The sequence below is a fragment of the Xenopus tropicalis genome, chromosome 1, assembly GCF_000004195.4.
Source record: "Xenopus tropicalis strain Nigerian chromosome 1, UCB_Xtro_10.0, whole genome shotgun sequence".
NCBI lineage: Eukaryota > Metazoa > Chordata > Amphibia > Anura > Pipidae > Xenopus > Xenopus tropicalis.
Window position 1 is genome coordinate 35,509,142 of NC_030677.2, and position 26,624 is coordinate 35,535,765.

General features: G+C 40.5%; 1 protein-coding gene across 7 annotated transcripts in view; it reads left to right on the forward strand.

Moving 5' to 3' along the window:
• The window catches only part of tbc1d1 (TBC1 domain family member 1), a 103,728-nt gene extending 77,422 nt beyond the window's left edge, over window positions 1-26,306 (forward strand). For all 7 annotated transcript variants that reach the window (XM_031895363.1, XM_031895364.1, XM_031895365.1 and 4 more), the window contains 8 exons: window positions 912-1,097; window positions 5,113-5,274; window positions 8,240-8,398; window positions 14,071-14,315; window positions 18,651-18,810; window positions 21,252-21,421; window positions 22,087-22,260; window positions 23,453-26,306. In XM_031895363.1, coding sequence (XP_031751223.1) covers window positions 912-1,097; window positions 5,113-5,274; window positions 8,240-8,398; window positions 14,071-14,315; window positions 18,651-18,810; window positions 21,252-21,421; window positions 22,087-22,260; window positions 23,453-23,662 — 1,466 coding nt within the window. In that variant the 3' untranslated portion in view covers window positions 23,663-26,306. The remainder of the gene's footprint in view (window positions 1-911; window positions 1,098-5,112; window positions 5,275-8,239; window positions 8,399-14,070; window positions 14,316-18,650; window positions 18,811-21,251; window positions 21,422-22,086; window positions 22,261-23,452) is intronic.
• Window positions 26,307-26,624: the final 318 nt, after the last annotated feature.

Below are 26,624 nucleotides of genomic sequence, written 5' to 3' on the forward strand. Positions count from 1 at the left end.
GATTTGCGCAAAATCGCGCCACCGGCGACTTACATGTTCGCCGGTGGGATGGCAGGGGGAAGGCAACTCGGGGAGATTAGTCGCCCGCAAGCAGGGAGTTTTGCCGCGGGCGACTAATCTCCCCGTGTACCAGAGCCCTTACCCTTGTCTCCAGAAAATGAATTCCTGTGAATTTATGTGAGCATTAAAGGGTTCATTGGAAAAAAAATACATCTCGGTGGGGCAAGGTGACCTACCGAAGAGTTCTTTATATTAACAGAACTAATGCACAATGTATGACTTTCAGCTTTTCAATTAAGTTCAGCCTGTTGAAGAACAGCCTGTTAATTAGCTCTACTTTTGTAAAGGGGATGAGGTAAATATAGAATCCTGTTCATTGTAAAGAACACTTATGGGGCCAATGATATACTGTATTCTTCATGAGATGGAAGCACTATGTCAGTGGGGCAGTTTTATGGTAAGCCTTGTAATGTAAGGTTTATCAATATGGCTTTGCAGCAAAGATGAGACTTTATGGCCTATGGCATAAGGGCATTTTTGACCACTGATGTAATCGGGACATAACCAGTGGTGGTTAGGTCTTTATCTTCCTTAGGTATGGTGGCGCAAAATGTGCCATGTACAGCAGGTCTGAGTGGGGAAGTATATTTGTAAAAAACAAGCAAAAAGTCTCACCGCACCTCTGGTTTTTTTTTATAAGCATGGTTGTAATTTATCTGTTGTAATCAAAAGCCCTTATGTGTAAGAGTTTTTATTACAGTGTTACGCTGTATGCTATAGAATACTTGTTTGTACTATGTTTTATATATATAGAGTAAGCATATTACTATATTTTCAGGATTTTTATTGCTTTGTTAATGTCAGTACAATGTAATAACATTAGTTGATTTTAAAATATTTTGTTCCAACAGACCACTCAGATTTGGGGGACATTGCACCCAGATCACCTCTAGAACCTGTTTCTGAAGATGGTCCAGTCAGGTCGGCAGTTGCAGTAAGGCACCGGACAACAGAAGAGCTTCGAGAGCTCTGGAAAAAGGCAATTCTTCAACAAATTCTGCTTCTCAGGATGGAAAAAGAAAACCAAAAACTGCAAGGTGTGTATATGTAAAATCCTCTTGAATTATTAAGGCGCAGGCCTGTAGGCCAGTAACACTATAGTCAGACAGTATCGTTATAACCAGCTTAACTGGAACATGCAATTCCGGTGAGGCACGAGGGTGCTCCTTGCTCTCCTAACCTGGCAGCACTGCCCCAAGGTACCAGCTGGTTACTGTGCCTTGCACAGCAGCATTCCTATATTTAGTGCACTGCATTCATGGAAGCACCAATCTGAGCGCAGGGCTATAGAAATCTGTGGTTATCTTCCTTCTGTTGTAATGTCACTCCTGTAGTGCACACCTTGCCGCTTTTATTGTTATGCTTTTTACCTTTACACAATAGACCTGGGTCACATTTCTTCATGCCAAATTCATTCAAATTAAGCATCAGATAAAGCTTCTTTGACTCAAATATCTTCAATTTTCAAAGTGTCAGTGCAAATACATTTTTATTGTAGGGCCAGATACAGCACAGGCGCAGGGCTCATTTGGGAAAAGTTTTGCAACCATTGTAGCACTGCCCTTTCCTTGATATTAATACCGGGGTTCCCATAGTGTGTTTCCTCCATGGACACAAATGACCATATCTGATGCTAATGCCCTGTTCTATCATTTATTTAGACTGTTCCAACATTATGTAAAAAAAAGGCACTAAGTTTGCCCAGGAGCAGTAACCCATAGCAACTGATCCTGCAGGTAGAATTTACTGGTCACCTGTTTAAAAGCAAACCTTTTACTGGCTGCTATGGTCTACTGCTTCCTAATGAATTTTTATTAAGCCCCATAAGTCTCCCATAGACTCCATTTTAATCAAATAATTCAGATTTTTAAAATGTATTTCCTTTTTCTCTGTAAAAATAACACAGTGCTATGTATTTGATCCCAACTAAGATATAATTAATATTTATTGGGAGCAAAACAATCCTGTTGGGTTTAATTCATGTTTTATTATTTTTTTATGAAGATCCAAATTACGGAAAGACCCCTTATCCGGAATACCCTTGGTCCCGCGCATTCTGGATAATGGGTCCTATACCTGTACATTGTATAATATATTAATACTGTATATATAATACACAAGAGCCATGAATAACCTGTAAAATACATTCATATATACAAGTGCGACATAACACAATGAAACCTGTGTATGACGAGAAATATACCTCCTAATTTAAAATATTAAGATACCAGAATTTATCTTGTTGTTAAATGTCCTGTATATAAGCGCTTGGCCTGTCCCCTTATTTGTTGTGGTCTGATGTGCATATCTTTAGCAAGAGGGGGTACATATATATGTATGTAATTGTGTATGTTTGTGTATATAAATATATATAATAATAGAGAGAAAGATCTATAATATATCTATATATCTGTCTGTGCTAGCTGCAAATGCCTCCCAGTTGTCTGTGTTTGGGCTCGGGCTGGCAGTCTGTGGATTCTGGCAAATGCCAGAGGGGCTGCTGAAAGATGCCATAGACAGTCACTATGTAGTGGGCTTCTGGGGGGGCTGTTTGGCCCTCTGTGAGTGCCATTTTGAATCTCAGTCCTGACCTGCCTGAGTTGATGCCACAGGGTGTACCGGTGTTGAGTTGACCATAGAGAATATCTATGGGTATGCAGCCATGCTTCATGTGTTCATATGCTTTGTTCTTATGAACAAGAATAATGCTGGCCAGCATTTCTCTCTGTCAGTGATTGACTGCAACGCTGTATTTTACATTATCTTATTAATTTTGTTTTCCTTTTGAGGGTTGGGTTACCTACGCAATCTATTCGCACCCACATGGTACCATATGTACATGCAAGGACACAGGAATCCGATGCTGAATGTAAACACCTTCTGCAGTTCAGTCTGTACTGTGATCTGTTTGCAAAAGGATAGTTGCAGGCAATGTTCTAGAATGGGGTGTGTGAGCAAAAGCCGGCAGGGAGCCAACCAGGAAGGACGAAAACAATTAAGGGGCAGAATATCTGCTCATAAACAGGACCCTGTGCAACATAACTATTTAACTGAGATAAGTGAAAAGTGCTTTGTAAGCACAAACCGGTTTCCAGTTACAAATAGATATACTCAGGTCAGTGATTAGAAAAGGGAAAAAATCAGGGTTCACTTCTTTATTGCTATGCTATATAATATTTTTTGTTTTATCCAATGCCCTTAACTCTATTTATCTTCTGACAATATGCAATATAATGCAATCCCTGTGCTATAACCCAGAAAATCCCCAGGTTGTTTCCTTACTTGGTTATAGAAAATCTCTGTGCCTGACAGTATGAGGTTTGTGACTAAATTACTCTTTCATTGAAAATGATCAGTTTTGTATACAGTCAAACCACAATTTTAAATACACTGATTCTACATTTTCCTACATTTTACACGCTTGTGTTTTGGGTTTTTTTTGTGGTCCTGCCAATTTATATTGAATTTCAGCAAGTGCTTTTCCCAAATTTGACATAAAAATGTTGATCTGTGAATGTTATTATTAGTGAAATTGAGAGGTTTAAAATACTAACCAGATGAATACTATGCCATGGTTCTTTCAGTTAATGGTCAGTTCCAATTAGTTTGCACCTCATACAGTCATGTAACATTAATGCTGCACTGCTTAACCAACACCGCTAATAATTTATTTCAACGTAAAACTGATTCTTGTGCTTATATCTTTTGAGTAATTGAAGAATAAGTTGCTTTAACACATTTCCCTGAATTTAATTGAAAGTTTAATACACTTTTCTCTACCTGTTTAATTCTCCTCAATGGAATATAACAAGAGTCTCTTGCCTGCTTATTTCACTGTATTATGGCCCCCTCCTATCTGTTCCCCAGAAATACAAAGACATGGGTGCACTTTCTTTCTAGCTTTATAAGGCAAGATTGACTGACAAACTAGATTTGTATTGATTGAAAAACTTCAGATAGGACAGGTTTTCAGTAAAATTGAATTTTATAGATATTGGTATATATTGAATGCTACTAGGGGGTGCTTCTCTTAGATAGGATTGCTATAATTTAAATGGCTTGTTCCCTGTGCAATAAAAATAATTTTATTGATATTGGTCTCCCTATAAATAGCCATTGACACATACAATACATAGCTGCCCGACTTCCCTGTAGGCACACCCAGCCATCTCACAACGTACAGCCCATGGCTACTTCCTTGAATATTTGCTGAAAGCCGACACAAAAGAGCTGCTTCCCTCCCACACAGCTTTATAGGCCTCACTCTATTATTTGGGCCTGCCAGAAATCTGCCATGGCCCCCGTGCTCACACTCACCTCATGGGGAGAAAGTGTATAAGTGAGGGAGAGAGGATTGTGTCTAAGTCTGATTACGGAGTGTTGGCGCTTAAAAAGCTATGCTGCGGTAGAGGGAAGCAACTGATCCCAAAGCCCCATTTATGGGTACAAAACTTCTAATCTTTTTTCAACGGCTAAAAATAGAGCATAACAGTATATACTGTCATTTTCCTTTTGGGTTTACAGAATATTGGCTTTAAAAAAACAAACAAAAAAAAAACAAACTATTCTATATGACTGCAAGGAGGCACGTGTATGACTGGCCATACCAGGGATTACTTTGCTCAGTTTGCCGTCTTTGGTGCAATGCAGGATATTAACAAACAATCCCAGGTTCATTTAAAGGGAAGGGCATTTTCCTAGTATCTTTTTGCATAGAATGTCTTATTGTCCTATAGCACATTGATATGGGTAAGTGCACAGGCCTTATTTTTCTCAGTGACTCATCCATATTGTGGAATTTTAATGTCTAAGTAGTTTGTTGCCTTGTTTCAACAACAAGGAATTAGGTCAGCCCTTCCTGGTAGCCTAGATCACTTGCCATTGATGCCCTGCTGTAACCTTTCTCTACTTGGCTCTTTCTGGAAATCCCCCAGTGACCTATTTTTTAAGCTCCCACCCTTAGGATTGCAAGGTCAGAGGTCTGGCTAAAGTGTTCAATGTCTATTGATGGCTTTTTTTCTGGTAACATAATGTACCTTTTTATTCCTCCAGCCTCAGAAAATGACTTGCAGAATAAGAGGCTGAAACTTGACTATGAAGAAATCACTCCATGCCTGAAAGATGTGACTTTAGTTTGGGAGAAGATGCTCAGCACACCCGGGAGATCAAAGATCAAGACTGACACAGAAAAAATACATGCAGCTGTTGGACAAGGTAATGTGGGGTCCCCACCAAAAAATGTCAGGTGTTATTTTCAGCAGCAGTTACTGTTTCAATGCAGCATTTTCCCTTTTACATTATAGCATATTACAGAGATGCGCTCAAATAAGTGTCTACTTAATTGCCTGAGTTGCCCAACCTGTGGCTAAGGACAATCTGGAGGTCCTTGGACATGTTCACACAAAGGCATATATTTACCTTAAAACAGGTTAATTGCTTCTCATAGAAGTACAGGTATGGGATCCCTTATCCAGAATCCTGTTATCCAAAAAGCTCTCTATAGCAATTTGTTCTAATTTTTAAAAAATATAAATAACCATTAGGTGTCAATAGTGCACACATTTACACATTATCTGTAATTCAAAGAGCTCAAAACTACTGCTTATCGACGGCAAGTAAACATACGTTTGACTTTATTGGTCTAAGAATAAAATGTAATATCCCCTAGAGCTGAAAAAATGAAGTCTGCAATAGATAGCATAAATGGTTTATAATTCATTAGGTCTTGCCTATTAATAACCAACCATGTTCCCATTACCGTTCCACACACAGACTGTAAATACTGTAAAGCTGCACTTTACAAAATAGCAAAAAATGTATTAAAACAAGGTATATTTTAAACAGCATTTCAGTCCCCATTGGAATAAAGGTCCCAATAGGGACCAAGTGTTAATTTGGATGTATACTGTTCAAATAACCTCTTTGGTATTTTGTGCGCTAGTCTTTTTTTCTGTTTGTATCTATAACCATGCACCAGAGCAACACACACACAAACCAATATGTACGTACATGTATAATTATATACAGTACAATCAGTTAAAGAAGGTTTATTTTAGCTTAGGTTTAGAGTATCAGAAAATAAACTGCCTATAATAAAATAAACCATGTTCCCATTGCTGTTCCACACACTTTCAGACATATCTAGTATAAATAAATCTTAAGCAACTGGACTTGTTAAGTAATCATTGAAGACACTCATCCGAGCAGCTTCTTCAGTTCAACTGACTGGTATGCGAAGTCCTCACGTACTCTTCCACTGATCCAATCACAATGGCCTTTGAAAGTAACTTCACAGCATTCGCACCTCTGTGAGTCTCAGGTGTCACCTCTCTGAAGAGTTACCAAGTGCCATTGTGATTGGATTAGTGGAAGAGTACATATGCTGAGGACTTCCCATACCAGTCAGTTGAACTGAAGAAGCTGCTCGGATGAGTAGTCAAAGCGTGCCAAATATGAGGAAGTCAGTGATTGTAATCCCTTGCCTAATACCCCTGGAAGGTGCTTTTGTTATTAGAAAACTGCACCGGCCTGGGGTACTCTTCAGCGAGCACCGCAAAGTGACCCTGTTCCTGCTTCTTTCTTTGTGTGTGTCCATGCCCAGTAGATGGAAAACTTTAACTAAAAAGCCAGGTTTTTCACTCTACTGCATATGTGAAGTGGAGCACTCCATGGTGCTCGCTGAGAAATACCCCAGGCCAGTGCATTTTTCTCTTAAGAGGAGCACTGGCCTGGGGTATCGGGTAAGTGATTACATTCACTGCCCCATAACTATTTAGCCAGTTCAAAACTGCTCCATTCTTGTTTTCTTTCCTGGCTATGTTATAGCATGCAGAACCCTTATACTGGAACTAGCTTGTAAAAAAAAATATAGGGCTGCATTCTGAAATAGACAATACCCAGTTGGCATCCGTGCAGCCTTAGTCTTGGATACTATAAGATTTTGGCCTTATTTAATTTTGTTTTCGCGTGTCTAGAATCAGCCTGTAGCTAAAGAAACGTGGCTTTTCCAAAACAGGCAATCTGTGCTTTTAAATGTTAAAAATATATATGTTAATAGTGCTTTTGTATGAAACGAATGTTCATTCATCCAGGCCGCATGTTCCAGAAGGGTGTTGCAATGGTTATATAGGCAAACTGTCTGTAACACTCACATTGCCTTACCCAGGCTCCTCATATCAAAGCAGTTCTTTATACAACACCATTAAATATATGTAAGAAATATTTGAGGTTAGCATTATCTCTCCACTATCTCACAAGTCTTTATCTTGCTGCAACATGTTGTCAGGTTCCAAAAACCAAACAGAAAAACCACCAGAGTAAAGAAGAGTTCAAAGAATGTTGCAACTGTTACAACATGCTCTTTGACAAAAATGTTAGCGGCTTTTACACAAATGTGGGAAAAAATAATTTGAAAGACCATGTTCGCTTTTATATACCTAAGATCTGATATATGTAGTTTCCAAGCTTTTGCTGAGCTTCAGCTCTTAAGAGCCTACTATAAGGTACTTACTATATAAATGCATAAATGCAGCTTTCATGCCAGAACCCAGTGTTCAGCGGTGGGGCAATGCTACTTGCACCAGCTGGAGGTACTCTGTAAACGGCACCCCACCCATTCCCAACTCAAGACTTTAGATCCCCTCTGCTATTGTCATAATAAGCTTGCGTGGCCATATGAGGGTGGCAATGTGTATGGCTAAGAGGCCATTCAGATTCATTTAATCCGTGGAGCTTGATCCTGGAACCCCACTGCCCAGGGAGCTCTGGCAGGGGAAGAAAGCTCACTGAAGACAGGTGGTCACACTTAATGTCATGAATAATGTAACCCCTACTTAAACTGCTAAAGAAAGCACCTTGGAATAAATCCATATAAAAACACAATGCTGTATGTGATTTACAGTAGTTGTTAGATTATTCACTATATACACTCTTTGATTTGTCGATATATGGAGTTAAAATGAAATATGTTGGTCTGTGGTGTAATATTTGTGGGAGATGTATGCACACACAGGATTGCAGGTATTCTTAACATGAGGTTGTTTTTGCAAGCAGCCAACTTGGCAACATGCTGAACCCTCCGATTTAGTTTATGCCTTCCCAAACTACCAGGACAGCAGTTAAATATTACAATGAGATAACTGCATTGCTCAAAATGTATTGGTGTCTGTCCTATTTTTAGGGGTCCCCCGTCAGCACCGTGGGGAGATCTGGAAGTTTTTATCAGAACAGTACCAGCTGAGACATCAGCATATAAGTAAGAACCAGTTAAAAGACACCCCGTACAAGGAGCTTCTGAAGCAACTGACCACCCAACAGCATGCAATACTCATTGATCTAGGTAAGTTTTTTTTCTTAAGAATCTCAAAAAATCATTTGCTGAATTGGCACTAGAACTGGGGAAATGGATATGCTAGCCTTTCTTGTTCTACACCTTTTCTAGTGTCAATTCTCTGGCATTAAAATTTTTTGTTTTTGATTAAGACCAAGCCATGGATAACATAGAGCAATATCCCCTCCCTACCACCACCAGTCTGGACTGGGCTTCACAGAGGCCCAAAATGCCCCTCACCAGCCCACTAAATAGTGACTGTCTGGCATTTTGCAGCAGTCCCTTGGGCATTTGTTAGAACCCACAGACTGCCAGTCCCATTGCTATTGTCTGATAATATTTGGCAAGAGATAAATGTTGACCACTTTTAGACTACTGGTATATGTGGTTTAGCCAATTGGGTGCTGCCTCTTTCTGTTAGAGCATCATTAGCACTTGAGGTGGTAGATCTTGATGAGACAAACATGCTAATACATTGTTGGCACTCTGCCCAAGCTTTTGCTTGGTTTCTATTTTTCTTCTTTGCGTTGCCTTATTCACCTCATGAATGCTAATATCAGTCACTAATACAATAGCTTTTTCCCATTTTTTCTGTCTATAGAAATGTTTTTGTGGTATTCCAATGTGCAGCAAAAGATGGTTTGTTTGTGATACCGGAAAGCTAAATTTAGGAAATGCTAACAAGTTCTAACCAGTGTTTCTTCAGGACATATGAAATCACTATCCTTCTCTGTAACTAGAATTTCTGTGTATAGGTAGAGTTCTATGAATGAGCCATGGGAAAAGATCATCTTGTGTTCCTTCAGTTCCTTTCTACTAAGTCTGTGCCAACCGACAATCACTTGAAAAACATTTAGAACAAGGAAATGAGTCATGGGCTCCAACTGCCTGATCCAAATATGTTCTTGAAGGAAGAAAGATCTGATACCCTGTAGACTGCAGAATAAAAATTCATAGACACAGACTGCATTTAGTGGTTTCTGCATTCAGGGCAAATCAGTCTTTGTTTATACAGTATATAATAGGGGCAAGGGGCACTAGCCATATTTTGGCTGTTAAACTACTGTCACCATCTTGCTCTAGCAGACAGAACATTATCTTTTGACACACAAACTTGCTTTACTATACCTGTCATGTCCCAGTCATAGTCACCTTTTAGACTATCTTGCCTGCTATCCCACAGCCACAGTCCCTTCCCAGAGGCTATTATTCCACTGCTACTATAGGCACCATCTCTCCCTACTATACCTGCTATCCCACAGCCCCAGTCCCTTCCCAGAGGCTATTATCCCCCCACTGCTACTATAGGCACCATCTCTCCCTACTATACCTGCTATCCCACAGCCCCAGTCCCTTCCCAGAGGCTATTATCCCCCCACTGCTACTATAGGCACCATCTCTCCCTACTATACCTGCTATCCCACAGCCACAGTCCCTTCCCAGAGGCTATTATCCCCCCACTGCTACTATAGGCACCATCTCTCCCTACTATACCTGCTATCCCACAGCCACAGTCCCTTCCCAGAGGCTATTATCCCCCCACTGCTACTATAGGCACCATCTCTCCCTACTATACCTGCTATCCCACAGCCACAGTCCCTTCCCAGAGGCTATTATCCCACTGCTACTATAGGCACCATCTCTCCCTACTATACCTGCTATCCCACAGCCACAGTCCCTTCCCAGAGGCTATTATCCCACTGCTACTATAGGCACCATCTTTCCCTACTATACCTGCTATCCCACAGCCACAGCCCCTTCCCAGAGGCTATTATCCCCCCACTGCTACTATAGGCACCATCTCTCCCTACTATACCAGCTATCCCACAGCCACAGCCCCTTCCCAGAGGCTATTATCCAACTGCTACTATAGGCACCATCTCTCCCTACTATACCTGCTATCCCACAGCAACAGTCCCTTCCCAGAGGCTATTATCCCCCACTGCTACTATAGGCACCATCTCTCCCTACTATACCAGCTATCCCACAGCCCCAGTTCCTTTCCCAGAGGCTATTCTCCCACTGCTACTATAGGCACCATCTCTCCCTACTATACCTGCTATCCCACAGCCACAGTTCCTTTCCCAGAGGCTATTCTCCCACTGCTACTATAGGCACCATCTCTCCCTACTATACCTGCTATCCCACAGCCACAGTCCCTTCCCAGAGGCTATTATCCCCCCACTGCTACTATAGGCACCATCTCTCCCTACTATACCTGCTACCCCACAGCCCCAGTCCCTTCCCAGAGGCTATTATCCCCCCACTGCTACTATAGGCACCATCTCTCCCTACTATACCTGCTATCCCACAGCCACAGTCCCTTCCCAGAGGCTATTATCCCACTGCTACTATAGGCACCATCTCTCCCTACTATACCTGCTATCCCACAGCCACAGTCCCTTCCCAGAGGCTATTATCCCACTGCTACTATAGGCACAATCTCTGCCTACTATACTTGCTACCCCACAGCCCCAGTCCCTTCCCAGAGGCTATTATTTTCAGCAGCACTTTATGTTGTGGTAGCATTATGCGGTTGTAGTGATCTTTTATTAGATTTTACTTCTACTCTGGTTAGAATAATGAAAGCAAGCCTCTTATTGCTAGCTGCCAGTACTATAAATACCCACACCCCATGCTGTGTAAGGTGCACCTAAGTTCATCAGAAGTAAGTTTACGCAAGAACCATCTAAACCATCTAAAGTCCAATCTTGACCACTGTGGATGCTCTGATTTACTTTTCTGCTGCTTTTTTATGTTAGTTCACACTGGTTTCCAAAGTGCAGTTCCCCCCCCCAGTGCAGGATGGTAGGGTTCTGCTTCCAATTTTCTACTGTCCCTTATAGTCCATCTTGGCACTCAAACCCACAGTTGGATTCTGCTGGAGTCATAAGACAAGTACACGTGATTGGCTTTAACTCTGGTACCTCCATCTGTCATATTTATACGCGCAGTTGTGTCTCTGGTGCCAGACCTTGTCCCATTTCTATTTAGCAATGATCTAAGGCATTCCTCTAGCCTGTGGCTGAACTCCTGCTCCTACCATGTCTTGCTGCCAGCTATCTCTGCCCTTCTTCTTTATTAAAAAGGACAATTAGAATTTTCAATGCACTTCTTGGAATGTATGTATTTAATATATTCTTTGTTTTTGTGCTGAAAGGAAATGTAATCCAATATTATAGCACCTCCTGCAACGGCATGATTGCCACAGCATTCCAGAAAGTGAGGGGTGGGGTAATGTTTAACAAGAGGGTTGCTGCAAGTGACGCTTCATTTACTTTTACAAGAACCCTTCCCTGTTTTATGCGTTACTTGACACAAGTCAAGGGGGGGGGGGCAGCGGCAGGAGTAGAACAGGTCGCTAACTGAACATAGATGAGCTATTGAAGCTGTAATGCAATTATTACAGTATGAACATAGTAGCAACTGATGGGCAGGTTAGATGGCCCGACTGCTTCTTTTTTACTGTTCAGTCCTGTTGCTATCGTGGGGGTCCTCCCCTCTGGTTGTTAGAAGGAAATGGCTATGGGAAACTGGCCTTGCTCCTGTATCTTGGCTGGAAGCGTGCATGAATGAAGCACATCCCATCCATTGTTCCCTGCCCTTGGAAGATGTCGGCATGATAATTCCACTTCATTTAAACAAGCAAGTTGAGACATGTCTCTTGTTCCAGCCAATCATTCATGGCGTCCCACAGACACAACCTTTTTGTTTGCTTCGTTCCCTGACACTTATGGAAACGCGTGACATCACGGACCCATAGCCGAGCTCTATTATCTCTCCACTTGACTTCACTGCCTACCAGTACAATATTGCTCCTTGGAATTTTTATTGTATGTAGATACTGATCAGATGATATATAGTATGTAAGCGTGCAACAACCTTGCACTATTAAAGGGCCACTCTACCTTTCTTTCCTACTCATTTCATGTAAACATTAAGCTACAAGTGTATAACTTGCCCCATGTTTTGGATATAAAGTTCTAATCCATCCCCCCATTATTCAATTAAAGCTGCAGAAAGAATGACTATAGTTCCCATATAGTTACCATTAAACATGCAGTATTGGCATTTATTTTAGGGATGCACCAAATCCAAGATTCAGCCTTTTTCAGCAGGATTTCGGCCCAGTCCATGCTCCTGGCTGAACCAAATCCAAATCCTTAAAATCACGTGACTTTTTGTCTCGTATGTAAATTAGGATTCAGTTCGGTATTCGGCCACATTCTTTAATAAGGATTTGGGGTTTGGGCGTATCTGAAAATAGTGGATTCGGTTCATCCCTAATTTAGTTATGTAGGTATATAGTAGACCTTTATAAGTCATTATATGAACATTGCAAACAAATCCAGCATTAACACTTAAGGTGCTCATATAGGGGCTGATAAAAGATGCCGACAGACAATCAGCAGCTTATTGGCCCTTGCATTGGGCCCTCAGATTGATACCTTGCTAAATATCAGCTAGATGTAGATTAGGCAGGTTTAAACCTCCCCTAGGAATGAGGAGTGCATTGGCGCATTGATGCAGGCCTCGTCCCTGTATCCCTAGGGACAGAATAGAAATTTGACAGAATTCATTATGTAGGGTCTGCTTCCTGGCTGTAACCAAAACTCATGCCTTCAGTTTGTCTCTGATTTGCTCTCTGTTAGGGAAAGATGGGTCAGTCTGAACCAACTAATAACAAATCTACTTGGCTTTACTGCAAGTGGGATGATGTATTGATAACACACAAATGAGTGGCATGGATTGCAGTAACTTGGCAGGATCACTGCTGTTCTGTTTAAATGCTTTTAATTTTTATAATTTGCCCAGATTTACCTGAGGCAGAACACAGCAGCTCCCTGACATTAGAGCAACTCCTATAGCTGCACAAAAAAGAACTGGGCTTTATACATTGTGTGTTCCTTTTAGTGAAATCCCACTGGCAAAATATGCAATAGACACGGTCAGCCATTAGGTGTCAGTGTGGTTACTTACCTCTCGGTAGAACATAAAGGCAAACCGTACACAGTGATCATCTGAACTAAAATCAATACGGGCCTGGCTGCAATAACAAATGGAATTATTTTATATATATATATGTTATCTGATCTAAGAAATTTGTTAAATCCCTGAGAAGTTGCTGAATTTTTTAAGAGTTATACAGAAAATCATGGCTATATATGCCCAGGTGTTCGGTAAGGTGGGTTTTTTTTTCCAATTCTACCATACTGCCCAGTTGTCTGAACATTCATGGCACTTCAGGCCAACTAGATTTCAGGATGGCCTGTTGAAACTGTCTTTTGAGGCTTCTTATCAGGTGGGTGGTGCATCTCTAGATGTCAAAGCCTGTTTGGGCCAACCACATGAAGGCCAAAATTGCACAATATGAAATCCGCCAACAAGCTATTTGGTCCCCATACTCCCCATAGGGCAAGGACACACTATGGGGAGTATTTATTAACACTGGGGACAAACATCGCTGGTGACTGGTGTTGTTGCCTATAGCAACCAATCCCAATCGGCAATCCCTCCTAGCAGAAAGGCAGCTTGGCTTGGTTGTTTACCTAGTGAGTACTGCTGAACATTTACTCAAAGAGATAAAACAGAATCAAAAAGATTTTTGTTACTTGTGACCTACTTTGATAGCAAAGTTCAAGTAAACTTATTTGAAGGGCTGACCTCGATTGTTTTCACAGGACGCACCTTTCCAACACACCCGTACTTCTCGGCCCAGCTGGGGGCCGGACAGCTGTCACTCTACAACATTCTAAAGGCCTACTCCTTGCTGGATCCCGAAGTGGGCTACTGCCAGGGCCTCAGCTTTGTCGCTGGCGTCCTTTTGCTTCACATGACCGAGGAAGACGCCTTTAAGATGCTAAAGTTTCTCATGTATGACTTGGGTCTGAGGAAGCAGTATCGGCCCGACATGATAACTCTTCAGGTACGGTGAGACCTCTAATTAAATCACAGCTACCTGCTCAAACCTGTAGCTGTCCTTTCAAGGGATGTTGGAACAATTATAGAACAATTTGAGTTAAAAAAAAATACATTTTGCAGGGCTTTTCTTGTTAGTACAATAGTGGTACCTGTACATGCGAAAAAATTCCTTCTTCTAAAATGTATCCATAAACCAACACAAGAATCGCTCCATTTTCCTTGGATACCTTGCTAATAAGTAGTCACTATCAAAAGTGGCAATGGAGAAAATGTACATTTAGCTGAATTATTGAAATTTGGGAATCTTAACACCATTTCTGGAACTAGCAATTATTTATTTCATTTTGCCCAATATATGTTCTTCATCCTTCCGTGTAAGAAATGGGGGATATTAAAATGCCCATTTCCCTGCAAACTGGCGGCTGCATCACTCTAGGGCCAACACAGACTTGAATAAATCCCACTGCCAAAAGCTCACCAACCACAATTTTCTTTAAGTACCACCTGTCCCAAGTAGGTGTTAATATTCGCACAGACTAATGTGATATGTAACGCGTTTAGCGCTTCATATGTGTTTGTGAATCATGCGTTAGTATTATTTCTATGCGAGAATTACGGCAACGCAAGGTAAATAACGCATGCGATAGTGCTTTGTTTTGCGCATGCGAAATGACTTTGATGAATTGGTAGTTATTTAATGCAAAAAAGCATGCAATAAGCGTTATCGCACTTTAGTGGGGACCAGCTGAACAAGCCTAATTAATTAATAATTATTAATAAAATTAGGCTTGTTTATTAATTAATAAAACACGAATAATACAAAATGAAGATCAATTGAAAATTGTTTCAGAGTAGCACTCTCTGTATCAGGGACCCCCAACCTTTTATACCCATGAGCCACATTCAAAAAGAAAAAGTTTTGGAGGGAAACACAAACATGAAAAAAGTTCCTGGGGGTGCCAATGAGAGCTGTAATTGGCTATTTGATGGCCCCTGTGTTGATTGGAAGCCTACAGAAGGCTCTATTTGGCAATTTCACTGGGTTTTTATGCAATCAAAGCTTGGCTCCTAACCAGAAATTCAAAAATAAGCACCTGCTTTGAGGCCACTGAGAGTGCTGATGTTGCTCCTGAGCCACTGGTTGGGGATCACTGGTCTACATCATACTAAAAGTTAATTTAAAGGTGAAATAGGCTTTATTGGGCTCCATAGTTGTTTGGGTTGACCACTGTTGGCACTCAACCATGGGAGTGTATGGATAAGATAAAACAGCGCCTCAGCAGGGAAGGCTATCGGGTACCTCCCAGCCATATGAACCGGCAATGTACCATTGTTCTGTTTGGATTTGCCAAAATGCTAAATCATCCACAAAACATTTATTCCAATACAGAACCAAATCCAAGAAGCCACTGGTTATTTCCAAAGTAAGGACAGAAAAAAACGAGTTGCCTACAGACAAGGCATTTTTGCATTCCCAGAAGGTGAAGATCTGTGCAGTTTTCTGCTGGGGAAGCGGCAGCCAATATTTCTGCCTCTGAATTATTTCTTTTACAAAATAAAGTTGCTGATTGCTACCGAAAGCTCTGTGTACCTGTTGTGTGTCCATGTTTTGCTGATATGACAAGGACAGTGTAGGCGAGACACAGTGACACGCAGGATTCCGAGCAAGAGCCCTGTGTCACTTTGGCTTTCTGGCAGGACAAAATGTCATTTATAGGCATAAACGAGAATACTTGCTGTCATTTTCTGTCAGCGTCTCTGAGCAAGTTTAGAAAAGAACAACAAATACACATTTTTGTGCTTTCACCTTAAGGTGGATCTTTTGTCCTAGTTTGATCCATAACCTTTAGTTCTTCAGTAGTGCTTTTTGTATTTCATGCTCAAATGGAAATGCTTGCCAAATGCATATATAATACAAGCACAACAATGTTCTCTGCCTTTTACAGCACAACTGCTTTCTCCCTTTATTTGTAGGTTAGTTAAAAAAAAAAAAAAAGCCTTCATTTAACCCTTTAGTTGCCCATCAAGTTTTGCTCAATGTTGGTCCTTTTCTGAGCATTCTCTGCTTTGCTCTCTTTAGCAGAGTTTCCCTGCAGGAAAGTATATCCTTCTGATTTGTGTGACATGCCTCTTCCATAACAAAATATAGCTCTGGAACAACCTACCAATTTATATAATTTCCATAATACAGGTATGGGATATAATGTCCAGAATGCTTGGGACCTGGGGTTTTCTGAATAAGGGGTTCTTCTGTAATTTTGAGTCGGCTAAAAACATCTAAACGTTAAATAAACCCAAATATGATTTTATTATGTTCTTTAATTTATTATTACAAATAATTAAATGTTTGCTTAAAGTGGACTTTCATGGACATGGCCTTCCTCTAATTGAAAGCTTTAACAAACTGGTGTGGGATCCCTTATCCGGAAACTCATTAACCAAAAAACTCGGAATTACGGGAAGGCCATTTCCCATAGAGTCCTTTTTTAAGCAAATAATTGTAATTGTTAAAAATGATTTCCCTTTTCTCTGTAATAATAAAACCGTACCTTGCCAAAACAATTTAATGTTCAAATTATTTTTAAGAGACTTAAGGTATGGAGATCCAAATTACAGAAAGATCCATTACCTGGAAAACCCCAGACCCCAAGCATTTCAGATAATAGATTCTATACTTGTATCGATGTTCTGGACAAGAGAGACCCTACAAATCTTAAAGACATTATATAATTTTTTAACCTTGTGTTTGTATATAGCATTGTAAATCCCTTTACACATAAGGTTTGTATTGGCACAGCTAAGCTCTAGGGAAAGTGCTGTACAGTTTGTTCCAAATTAACCATAAAAAACACTAGAACATATTTCAAAATATTTGCCATACACCTACAGTATGCCTTGCCACACATCTGAATACTTGCTGCCAGGATTATGCAATGAACATGCAATCCATTATCTGCGCCTGTAATTCATTAACAAAAAACAGCCACTGCCTCAGCTGAACCGGAAACGCCAAAACTTGATACAAAATACACTAGTATTTTTACTTTTATCAGTTACACACGAGATGTGACTAGTGATTTAATGTCAGGGTATTCCCAATATACTGGGGCTCAGCATTTTCATTGTGTTGGTATTTAACAACTACTTTAGGCTGCCATTCCTTGTGGCTCCATAATATTGCTATTGGAGCTCTAGAAGCCTCTTCCTATGGACGCTACACATCACCCAACCAAATAATGATTTTCAGGAGTCAGATGGCTGGATTTCCTAGTTAACAGGGTGAAAGGGGTTGAAATTGAGGACCAGTTCCCCTTAGCTGTGTTCAGGGGCCTCAGTTTTTGAGAGGCAACTAAATATTGGTGATCTATGAGCTACTTGTTTCCATCCTGTGTGGCTGAAAGGCAGATTATTGGATCGTGGGCTGTACAATGAATAAAGAATTATTCGCACTCCATTTCCATATCCTGCCAGGTGCTTGCTGATTACAGCCCCTAATCTCTGCCGAATAATCATTTATGGGAGATTTCAAGGAAACTCCACTTTCCCTAATATATATTGAGATATTCCATTATCACAACGGATAACAAGAGCAAATATACAAAGCATGTTAGACTGTAATACCTTCAATGGGCACTTATACTTCATTTTTTATATTCTCTATAGATTTTGTGTAATTTAAGAGCTTAATGTATAGTTCTCTTCCTTTTGCTTTATTGTCCCAAGTATCTTTAAAGGTTACTGGCTCAAATTTTTGGAGCCTTTTATAGGCAGCACTGTCTTGCTGCAGATTGCAAGGTCCTACTTACCTCCCACTGGCCTTGTCTTTGTATTCCTATTACATGATACCATTATGGCATGGTCAGTCCGACAGAACCATAAATTAGTGACGCTTGGGATAACTTGATATCTATAGGGCACACTGATTTTTACTGCTATAGTGTTGTGGTTGCCTTGGGTCAAAATGTGCTCCTCAAACTTCCATATAGTTGCACTTGGTGCCACACTCCTGAACAGGTTCCCTCAGCCCCCTGCATCAATCACTGCAGTTCATTTGCACTGAAAGAATAAAGAGCATATGTCGCTCATGCCGAACAACAGAAATGACGCCATTCAGACTAAAATATTTGGAGCAACTGCATCCGATTTGTACTGAAATGCTCACGCAGTTGCATCTGGGTTGGCAAACTGGACACAATTGCAGTAGGCACAGGGCAATTATATCAAAAATGGAAAAATTTGGGGAAAATACTGCATTTTTTTAAGCTTTAGTTTCCTAACTTTACATAAAGAATTAAATATGTTTTTCTTTAAAACAAGTACATTTCTGTTTTCTCCACAGATCCAGATGTACCAGCTTTCCCGACTCCTGCACGACTATCACCGGGATCTGTACAATCACTTGGAAACCTATGAGATCGGGCCCAGCCTGTATGCTGCTCCTTGGTTCCTTACCATGTTCGCCTCTCAGTTCCCGCTGGGATTTGTGGCGAGAGTCTTTGGTAATATGTCATTTTGCTTATTTGTGCGCTGTGTAGATTAGATTGGGAGGAATAGGGACAACTCACTTGCTTTTGAGACTATAAAAAGGTTATTTTTTATATACCTAAAGCAGAGCTGATACACAGGCAACAAAGAAACTGTCCATAACTGCCCCTCTAATAGAGAACATGTAAAAAGCCTTTGCCCCAAACATCTTAAATCTGCCTCCTCATGTTACAATATACTAGTGCTATGGGTTATACATGTTTATGTTGCATCATATTCAGAAATGCAAATTGCACTACGTGTGTCAATGGGTGATGTCACATGGGTGACAAGCTTTAAATTTAATGATTTCAACTTGCTTATAATGAAACACCAACCCTCAGGCACAGTGCCATAGTATCAGCCCATGTACCCAGCCTCCTGAAACCTCACTGTAACAGTGCTACTGATGGGCAAATGTCTTATTAGCTTTGGGCCTGCACTTATGAGAGGAATATATAGCAAGAGCTGTTCCCAAGTAACATTTCTGAAGCCTGTTACTTTGAGTCTGTGACTGTCAGGGGAAGGGATTTGATTCCAAAAAGTCTTACACTTGGTGGGTGGGGTGGAGCTGTTACAATGGTAAAAGGGTTTTTGTGTGATTCTATGGTATTTGGGGATAATAGGGACCAATTAGGGTGAAGCATGGGCAGAGCCATACCTGATAACCCAGTACCTTCAATGCTATGTTGCATTACCCTAAAATAGAATGCACACTAATCTACCATGTCAGACAGGCCTGGACTGGGATACAAAATAGACCCTGACATTTCAAGTACGCAGACTGTCTATGGCATCTTATAGCAGCCCCTCAGGCATTTGCCAGGATCCACAGCTCGGACCTGATGTCAGAGCAACTTGTTTTCTGTCATCAGACTGGAATGGGGGAACTGTACAACTGCACAGGGAAGGTGAATTTACTGACGAGATGCTTTTGACAAAATCATTTCTAAAATGCGAGCCCGGTTCCCAGTATATGCTATTGCTGTTTTAGCATTTGTAGAAGAACAGATGGAAAATTGCACTGTAGGAAATCAGTTGCTATGTTCTGTGCCCAGAACGACTGTGCTTGTGTTGGCTGTTGTAAAAAACCCATCCCTTGTGTTTCCTCCCTGGTGAAGGAAGAATCCTTCAGAGTCAAAAGGATGCTGATGGAAAGACAGCGTTTGTTTTTAATTTCGCTGCGATGGTGGCCTATTACTGCAGAGTGTAGGAAACTTCAAAATGTTTAGATCTGTTAAAACCACAATAAATGAGCTAAAGTGAGGGACTTATTGAATGAAATTTGGCTGGTGGAATTGTGAAAACCTAGCTGTCCAATAACCCTAAGCACCATTATTAAGGGGTCAGCACAGAGTAGGGTGAAACAGAATGTCAGTTGTTTGGAATGGATGCTGAATGTTTGAATAGGTATATTAATATGGGATCTGTTATCCAGAATGCTCTGGACCCAAGGTTGGCCTTGATAAGGGGTAATTTGGATCTCCATACCTTAAGTGTACTAAAAAAATGTTTAAACATTAAATAAACCCATTAGGATTGTTTTGCCTCCAATAAGGATTCATTCTATCTTAGTTGGGAAATTATTTTGAAAATGGAGTCTATGGAAAATGCCCCTCTCTTAATTCCTGGATAATGGTTTTCCAGATAGCGGATCCCACACCTGTAGTAGCATATTTAGTATGTTTTTGCAGAAATTAGAATGGCAGGAAGGCAGGCTACTTGGTAATGTGGGGCAGTTGTACAGTACTCCCTTCTTTTTATACAAGTAAGAACTGCCTTGCAACTTTACCCTAGATTTGGTTATTGTGCTAAAATGTGGCAAAACCCCTAGTGATTTCTCTTTTAAAGGAAATGCTACCTTTCTCTATTCTGTCAACAACACCTATAGAATACTTAGCTTTGCACAACACAACCCGCTTGGGAGGCATTGTTTCCCAGAGCAGTGACAATAAAAGGTACATTATGTTAGCTGTGTGGCCTAGCAGGTATGGTGACCTTGCTGTTTCCCTAGTGAATAGGCACTCCCTGGCTTGATGGTTCACTTCTTCAGAAAGGAATTGTGTCACGTCGTATACAGTGTGTTCCTAATACAGTATGTTCCTGCTGTGCCACACGTGCTATTCAAGTTTTTTCTAAAAATCACGTATTAATATGTACCTCACTGTTCATCTTCCTACAGTTATGGTAAGAGTATACACCTGGAAATGTGTACCAGCAGTCCCATAGCGGGGGCACTGTTGTAAATACACTTTTTTCCTAATATTCTTATCCTAAACATTGGGGACTCCATCACTGGGTAGGGCCAGCACCATAGTTAGGAATCCTTGTATTAATTTTGCCTGTTATAAAATTGTCCTATGAGGAAATAAGCAGTTCACTCCACTCCATGTTTATATGCCATCTCCATTTCCAGATATGATTTTCCTTCAGGGATCAGAAGTCATATTTAAGGTGGCCCTCAGCTTGCTCGGAAGCCACAAGCCCTTGATTTTGCAGCATGAAAATTTGGAATCTATTGTAGAATTTATAAAGAACACTCTTCCAAACTTGGGTCTGGTGCAGATGGAAAAGACCATTAACCAGGTAAGTGAAAGAGTGTGTTTCAGTATAGGTAGATAAAATGTTAATATTATGGTCTAGTGTAAGTACAGGGTAGGTGCTGCATTACCCTAGTAAAGCTACCTGTTCCAGCCACTCATTAATTCCTAATTGTATTAAAGTAAATAAAATGAATTGCAGAGTGGTTGCTACGGGTAACTGTACCATGAAATTTAGCACCAATTTAAGTAAACAAGCCTCAAATGGTTTTACCATTGCTGTACAAGGTTAAAAGATAGGAATAGTGTTGTCTTTTACATGTCATCTTAGCCTGTGTTTTGCTTTACATATTGCATTTTATCATGAGTGTGCTACCAGTGGTAAATATGGCAGTTACTGGGCCTCACAACTCAATGCCTCCTGGCCCTAAAAATAATTGTTTCATGAACAGAGTTGTCCCATAATTCCCTTAAGCGTGCCCTCACAACTACCTCTTGTGGAAGTGGGAAACATATGGTAAGGCAAAAATATTCAGGCTAACGGTGCGCTGCAGTCATTTGGACTAGTGAGTGGGGTGGCAGGGTGAGGATATGCTCCTCCATGTTATTCGTGTTATATCTGTCCTTTTGCTAACTGTGCCTTTAATCTATAGTGTGTATATATTATACCTTGAAATGCTACTGCTCATTATGCACTTTTCAATTGTTCAGGTGTTTGAAATGGACATTTCCAAGCAGCTTCAGGCATATGAAGTGGAATATCATGTACTGCAGGATGAACTGATTGATTCATCTCCTCTCAGTGACAACCAGAGGATAAATAAACTAGAGAAGGCAAATAGTACATTGCGCAAACAGAACTTTGACCTTTTGGAGGAGCTGCAGGTACGTTCCTACTGACAGACACATGACTTATTTAACCAGAGATCTTTCACTAGCTACTGGTTCTGTGCACATTATGCTCCACATTTAGTTACAGTTTGTCAGAAGGGAAGCCCTTATTCCTTGAGATGTATGTCTGCAGATTGTATGGACTGGGCTATATGCTGAATCCAACCCAAAGATTTGTCCAGATACAAAACTGAATCCCAACCCCTCTTTGCATGTTTTACTTTGAATAGAAAAAGGTGTCTATGAACACAAATCTTTGCTTATCCAATATTTTTAAAGTCATTTAATCAATGCAAACCCTTGAAATTAAAACAAACCCTGGCTGGATTTGAAACCTGCACAAGGTACTGGGACTTTGTAAAATAAGCCAGTGGTTTTTATTTTGGCATTTAGCTCCTAACCATAACCTTGTGCTATGAGCTGTTTAGAGTTTGTTCCAAGCAGTCATGCGTGGGTCAGAATATGCCCACCTGGATATGTCCCTTCCATGATTGCCCAAACTGTATCTGTTTGCAGTTTTCAGTCTGAACCAGCAGGTGGTTATTCTAAGGTGGAGATCAGCACGTCACCCCAAATCTTGACCTAACTGAGCTTCAAGTGAAAACAGGGTAACATTTGGAGATAACACCTAACTGTTCTACTGTTCTTCAGGCTGGGCTCCAGTATCAGTGGCACAATTGCCAGGGAACACTGTAGGCTGCGGCACTCAGTAGAGGCTCTGTAACTGCCAAGCCCTAGTATCTGTTGTTGGCCAGCTACTGCTAAGCTTTATAGTTCCCTTGGCTGGTAGAATTTCTAGAGACCAAATACCAGTAATTGTCTGTTACTATGGTTATGGCACTATAATTCTGCATGTTTTCTGCCAGCTTCTGTATCTACAGTAATAGTACTTAGTTAGTCCAAACCTTTCCTGTTTATGCTTACACTGCTGTGTATATTTCTTGCTATCTATTGCCCTGTATTCCATTACTTACACAGAGGAAAATGTGACTTATTTTAGATTTGGGGGCATTTTATGGCAGGGGTTGCAGAACACAGAGTATTAACTTAAGAAATGAGGACAGTAACAGTTTATCAGCGTTAAGTGCATAGCTGGGGCAATTTAAAGGTGTAAATGTGTAATGTGGCTAATCTTAGCTTCCCTCTCATGGCTTTCAATGACCCGTGTATTGTTTTCCTTGTACAGGTATCACATGGGAGAATACAGGTGCTAGAATCCACCGTAGAAAACTTACAGAGCAACGAGGTCAAGTTAAAACGATCCGTCCTTACTCTGGAGCTGGAAAGGTCTGCCTTGCTAAATACCATCGAAGAATTACGTGCTCAGATTAAAGATATGCAAGGGAACAAGCTCTGTAATGACCAAAATGAGCCCAACCAGCTCAACAAGGAATAAAATCTCCCTGCACCCTTTGTCTGTACAGGAGGAGCCTCCGCAAGGAAAGCCACACTCACTTTAGGCTTTACGGCTTCATACAGTGCTCAGAGTCTCTCACTCATACATGGAAAATGGATGGGGGATGCTGGTTTTCGGGAGAATTGTGCTTATTTTAGAAGAAAATGAACCCTTGCCTGTTAAGCAAGGCAGATTTTATTTTTCCTTTTTATGTTTTAAGACTTTACAATTCCATTCCTAGAAATCTCATTCAGACTAAGCTGATTGAACCGAAGGACTTCAGAATATATTGCAATGGAATTGTTGCGTTGCAGCAGGAGTCTGTAGCAGTTTGGCCTCTCCCTCTGGCTGCATAGCACCTCTTGGATTTTAGGCATTCAGTTTGCAGCTCATTCTGGCCAAGCTGAATGCTGTGTACAATTCACATTTTTAATTGCCCTGTAACATACTATCTATTTATATCTGTGTATTAACAACTGTTTTAGTTACTACATGTTTTAAAGTTTGTATTGCTGCTGTGTTTTTATCTTTTTTTTTAAATCACTTACAGTATTCAAACATGACTACTGCTTACAGTGATTTGTTGGTTTCTGTTACCTAGAGGCATTACCCAGGGGGTAATTGGCAACAATACAATCCATTTGTAGTGCTTAAGCTGGTGGAGCATCTTGCCTTTTTGAATTACAAGTAGTAGTTCATAAAATTCCCCTAAATCCCATTAAACCACATACCCCCCAGACTAGCCAAGTGCCTGAGTTCAGCCCACAAGTAAGAAATGGTGCCAGTAGCACTGCTGCAGGTTTTGTCTGTTGTTTTCGGCCTTTAGCTTCTGTAGATTATATTTGTAGTTTATATCAAGGCTCCAGAAACAGGCAGCACATTATCAGCAACTCTCTAAGTTTATTTAATAATGAACAACTTATCCCTAAAACATAGGGTGCAACTCTGCTGTACAAGAAAGAGAGGGACCTAGCAGAACAGGCACTAGAATAAACTACAACAGGCATAGCACAGTGTCCTCTGTATTACTACCAGTGGTGAAGAAACGGATAAATATACTACAAATACCAGTCTGTGTTTTATATTGAATTTATTCAGAATGATTGGTCCTGTATCACTGGCACACAGGGAAGGAGAAAGGTATCCAAGAAAAATGATCATCATTATTATTTGCCTTACATACTGTACAATATCATATCTTGTAGAAATGTGTGTTCTTATAAATAAGATCGCCTTGGCTTTAATTATGAAAGGATCTGCAAAATGGTTTCTATAACCGAGAAATAGCCAACATGATTCCATCTCTAGTTACAAGTCACAGCAGCCCCTCAACAGGTTACCATTTTGGTAAAATCTTATTTCTGGGCTTATGACACAAGTCCACAACTGTTGGCCAAAAAACATCGAGGTCAGCACCATAAAAAGTGGTTTGAGCCAAAAGGAAGCCATAAGCAGATGCCCCTAGAGGCTGATTTTATATCTTGTGTTACCCAGTTTCTCTTGGACTTTATAGTGGTATTGAGTCTCTTGGCCAGAAAGCAAATGACATAATATTTGTGCGTAATAGTTGAATATTCACATAATTACAGCTTCCAGTGTGGGGCCTCTCCGTTATTCCTGCCCAGGGACACATCCGCTAATTCATGAGTTCAGTACAGGCACAGTACTGCTGGTAGCCCAAATGCTCACCTTGGGTTCCTGGATATTGCGAGAAATCAATTTAATGTTAGCCAACCTGAACTGAATTGCATTCTCCTCCTGTAACGGGATGGTTTGGTATAGGCAACATGTGTTTTATTGAGATATCCCATAGTGCACTATGTATAAAATCATTTCATGCAGTGCCACAATGTTTTTGTTTAGACTGTGCACTAAAGTTAGTATATGTATCTTTTATGTTTTTCTCACCTCAATCCAATGTTTTTTCCCAGCACCCTAGTAACACGGAGTATGTGTGGGCACCAGATTTTCTCACATATTCCCTATATTCTCCCGCTCACTCTCCTGGTGTCCAACTCACTAATATAAGTGGATAATCTCTCTTCCCTCACTGACCTAAATGCATTATATAGTGACAACAAGCAAGAGTGGCTCCCTTCCCCCAATACCTGAGTTTGCTCTTCCTGATGGCACCAAAACTGCACTAATAGAAGACTGCTCTTTAATCCCGTCTATAGAACAAGACTGGACATTTATTAAATGATGTACAACAAATCTGGCCTGGTGGCTGTCTGGGGTCCCAAAGCATCCCAGAACCTGAACTGACTGGATTCCAAAGACTTCAGGGAACTGGGACACACTTTGGTCAGATACCCTCATCCGTGTGTTTTTTTTATTTAAATATCCACTTTATCCAAAAACCTATTTACATATGGGTTGTCTTGGGTGACCCCATGTTGGGCACTTTGCCTTTATGTGACAGGGCATTTTATTATTATTATTATTTTTAACAGCTTGTATAGAAATCCATGACTTCCTACACACATTAACTGCTGTTACCCTGGCACGTGTCAGGCTTTGGAACCTGTTGTTTCCTGCTGCACACTGAGAATGATTCACATATATTTGTACTGGAGAAAACTGCAAACCTTGTGGAGCAATGTTCCAATTTACAGAAAAGCAATAAAAGACAGTGCCAAACTTCCATGCCAGTTGTTGTGCTTCATATACTAGTATTTCTACTACTACTATGCATTTATACTAGCATTTCCACTGCTACTACTATACATTTATACTAGCATTTCCACTACTACTGCTATACATTTATACTAGCATTTCTACTACTGCTATACATTTATACTAGCATTGCTACTACTAATACATTTCTACTAGAATTTCCACTACTACTACTACTATACATTTATAGCATTTCTACTACAACTATACATTTATACTAGCATTTCTACTACTACTACTACTACTACTACTATACATTTATACTAGCATATCTACTACTATACAT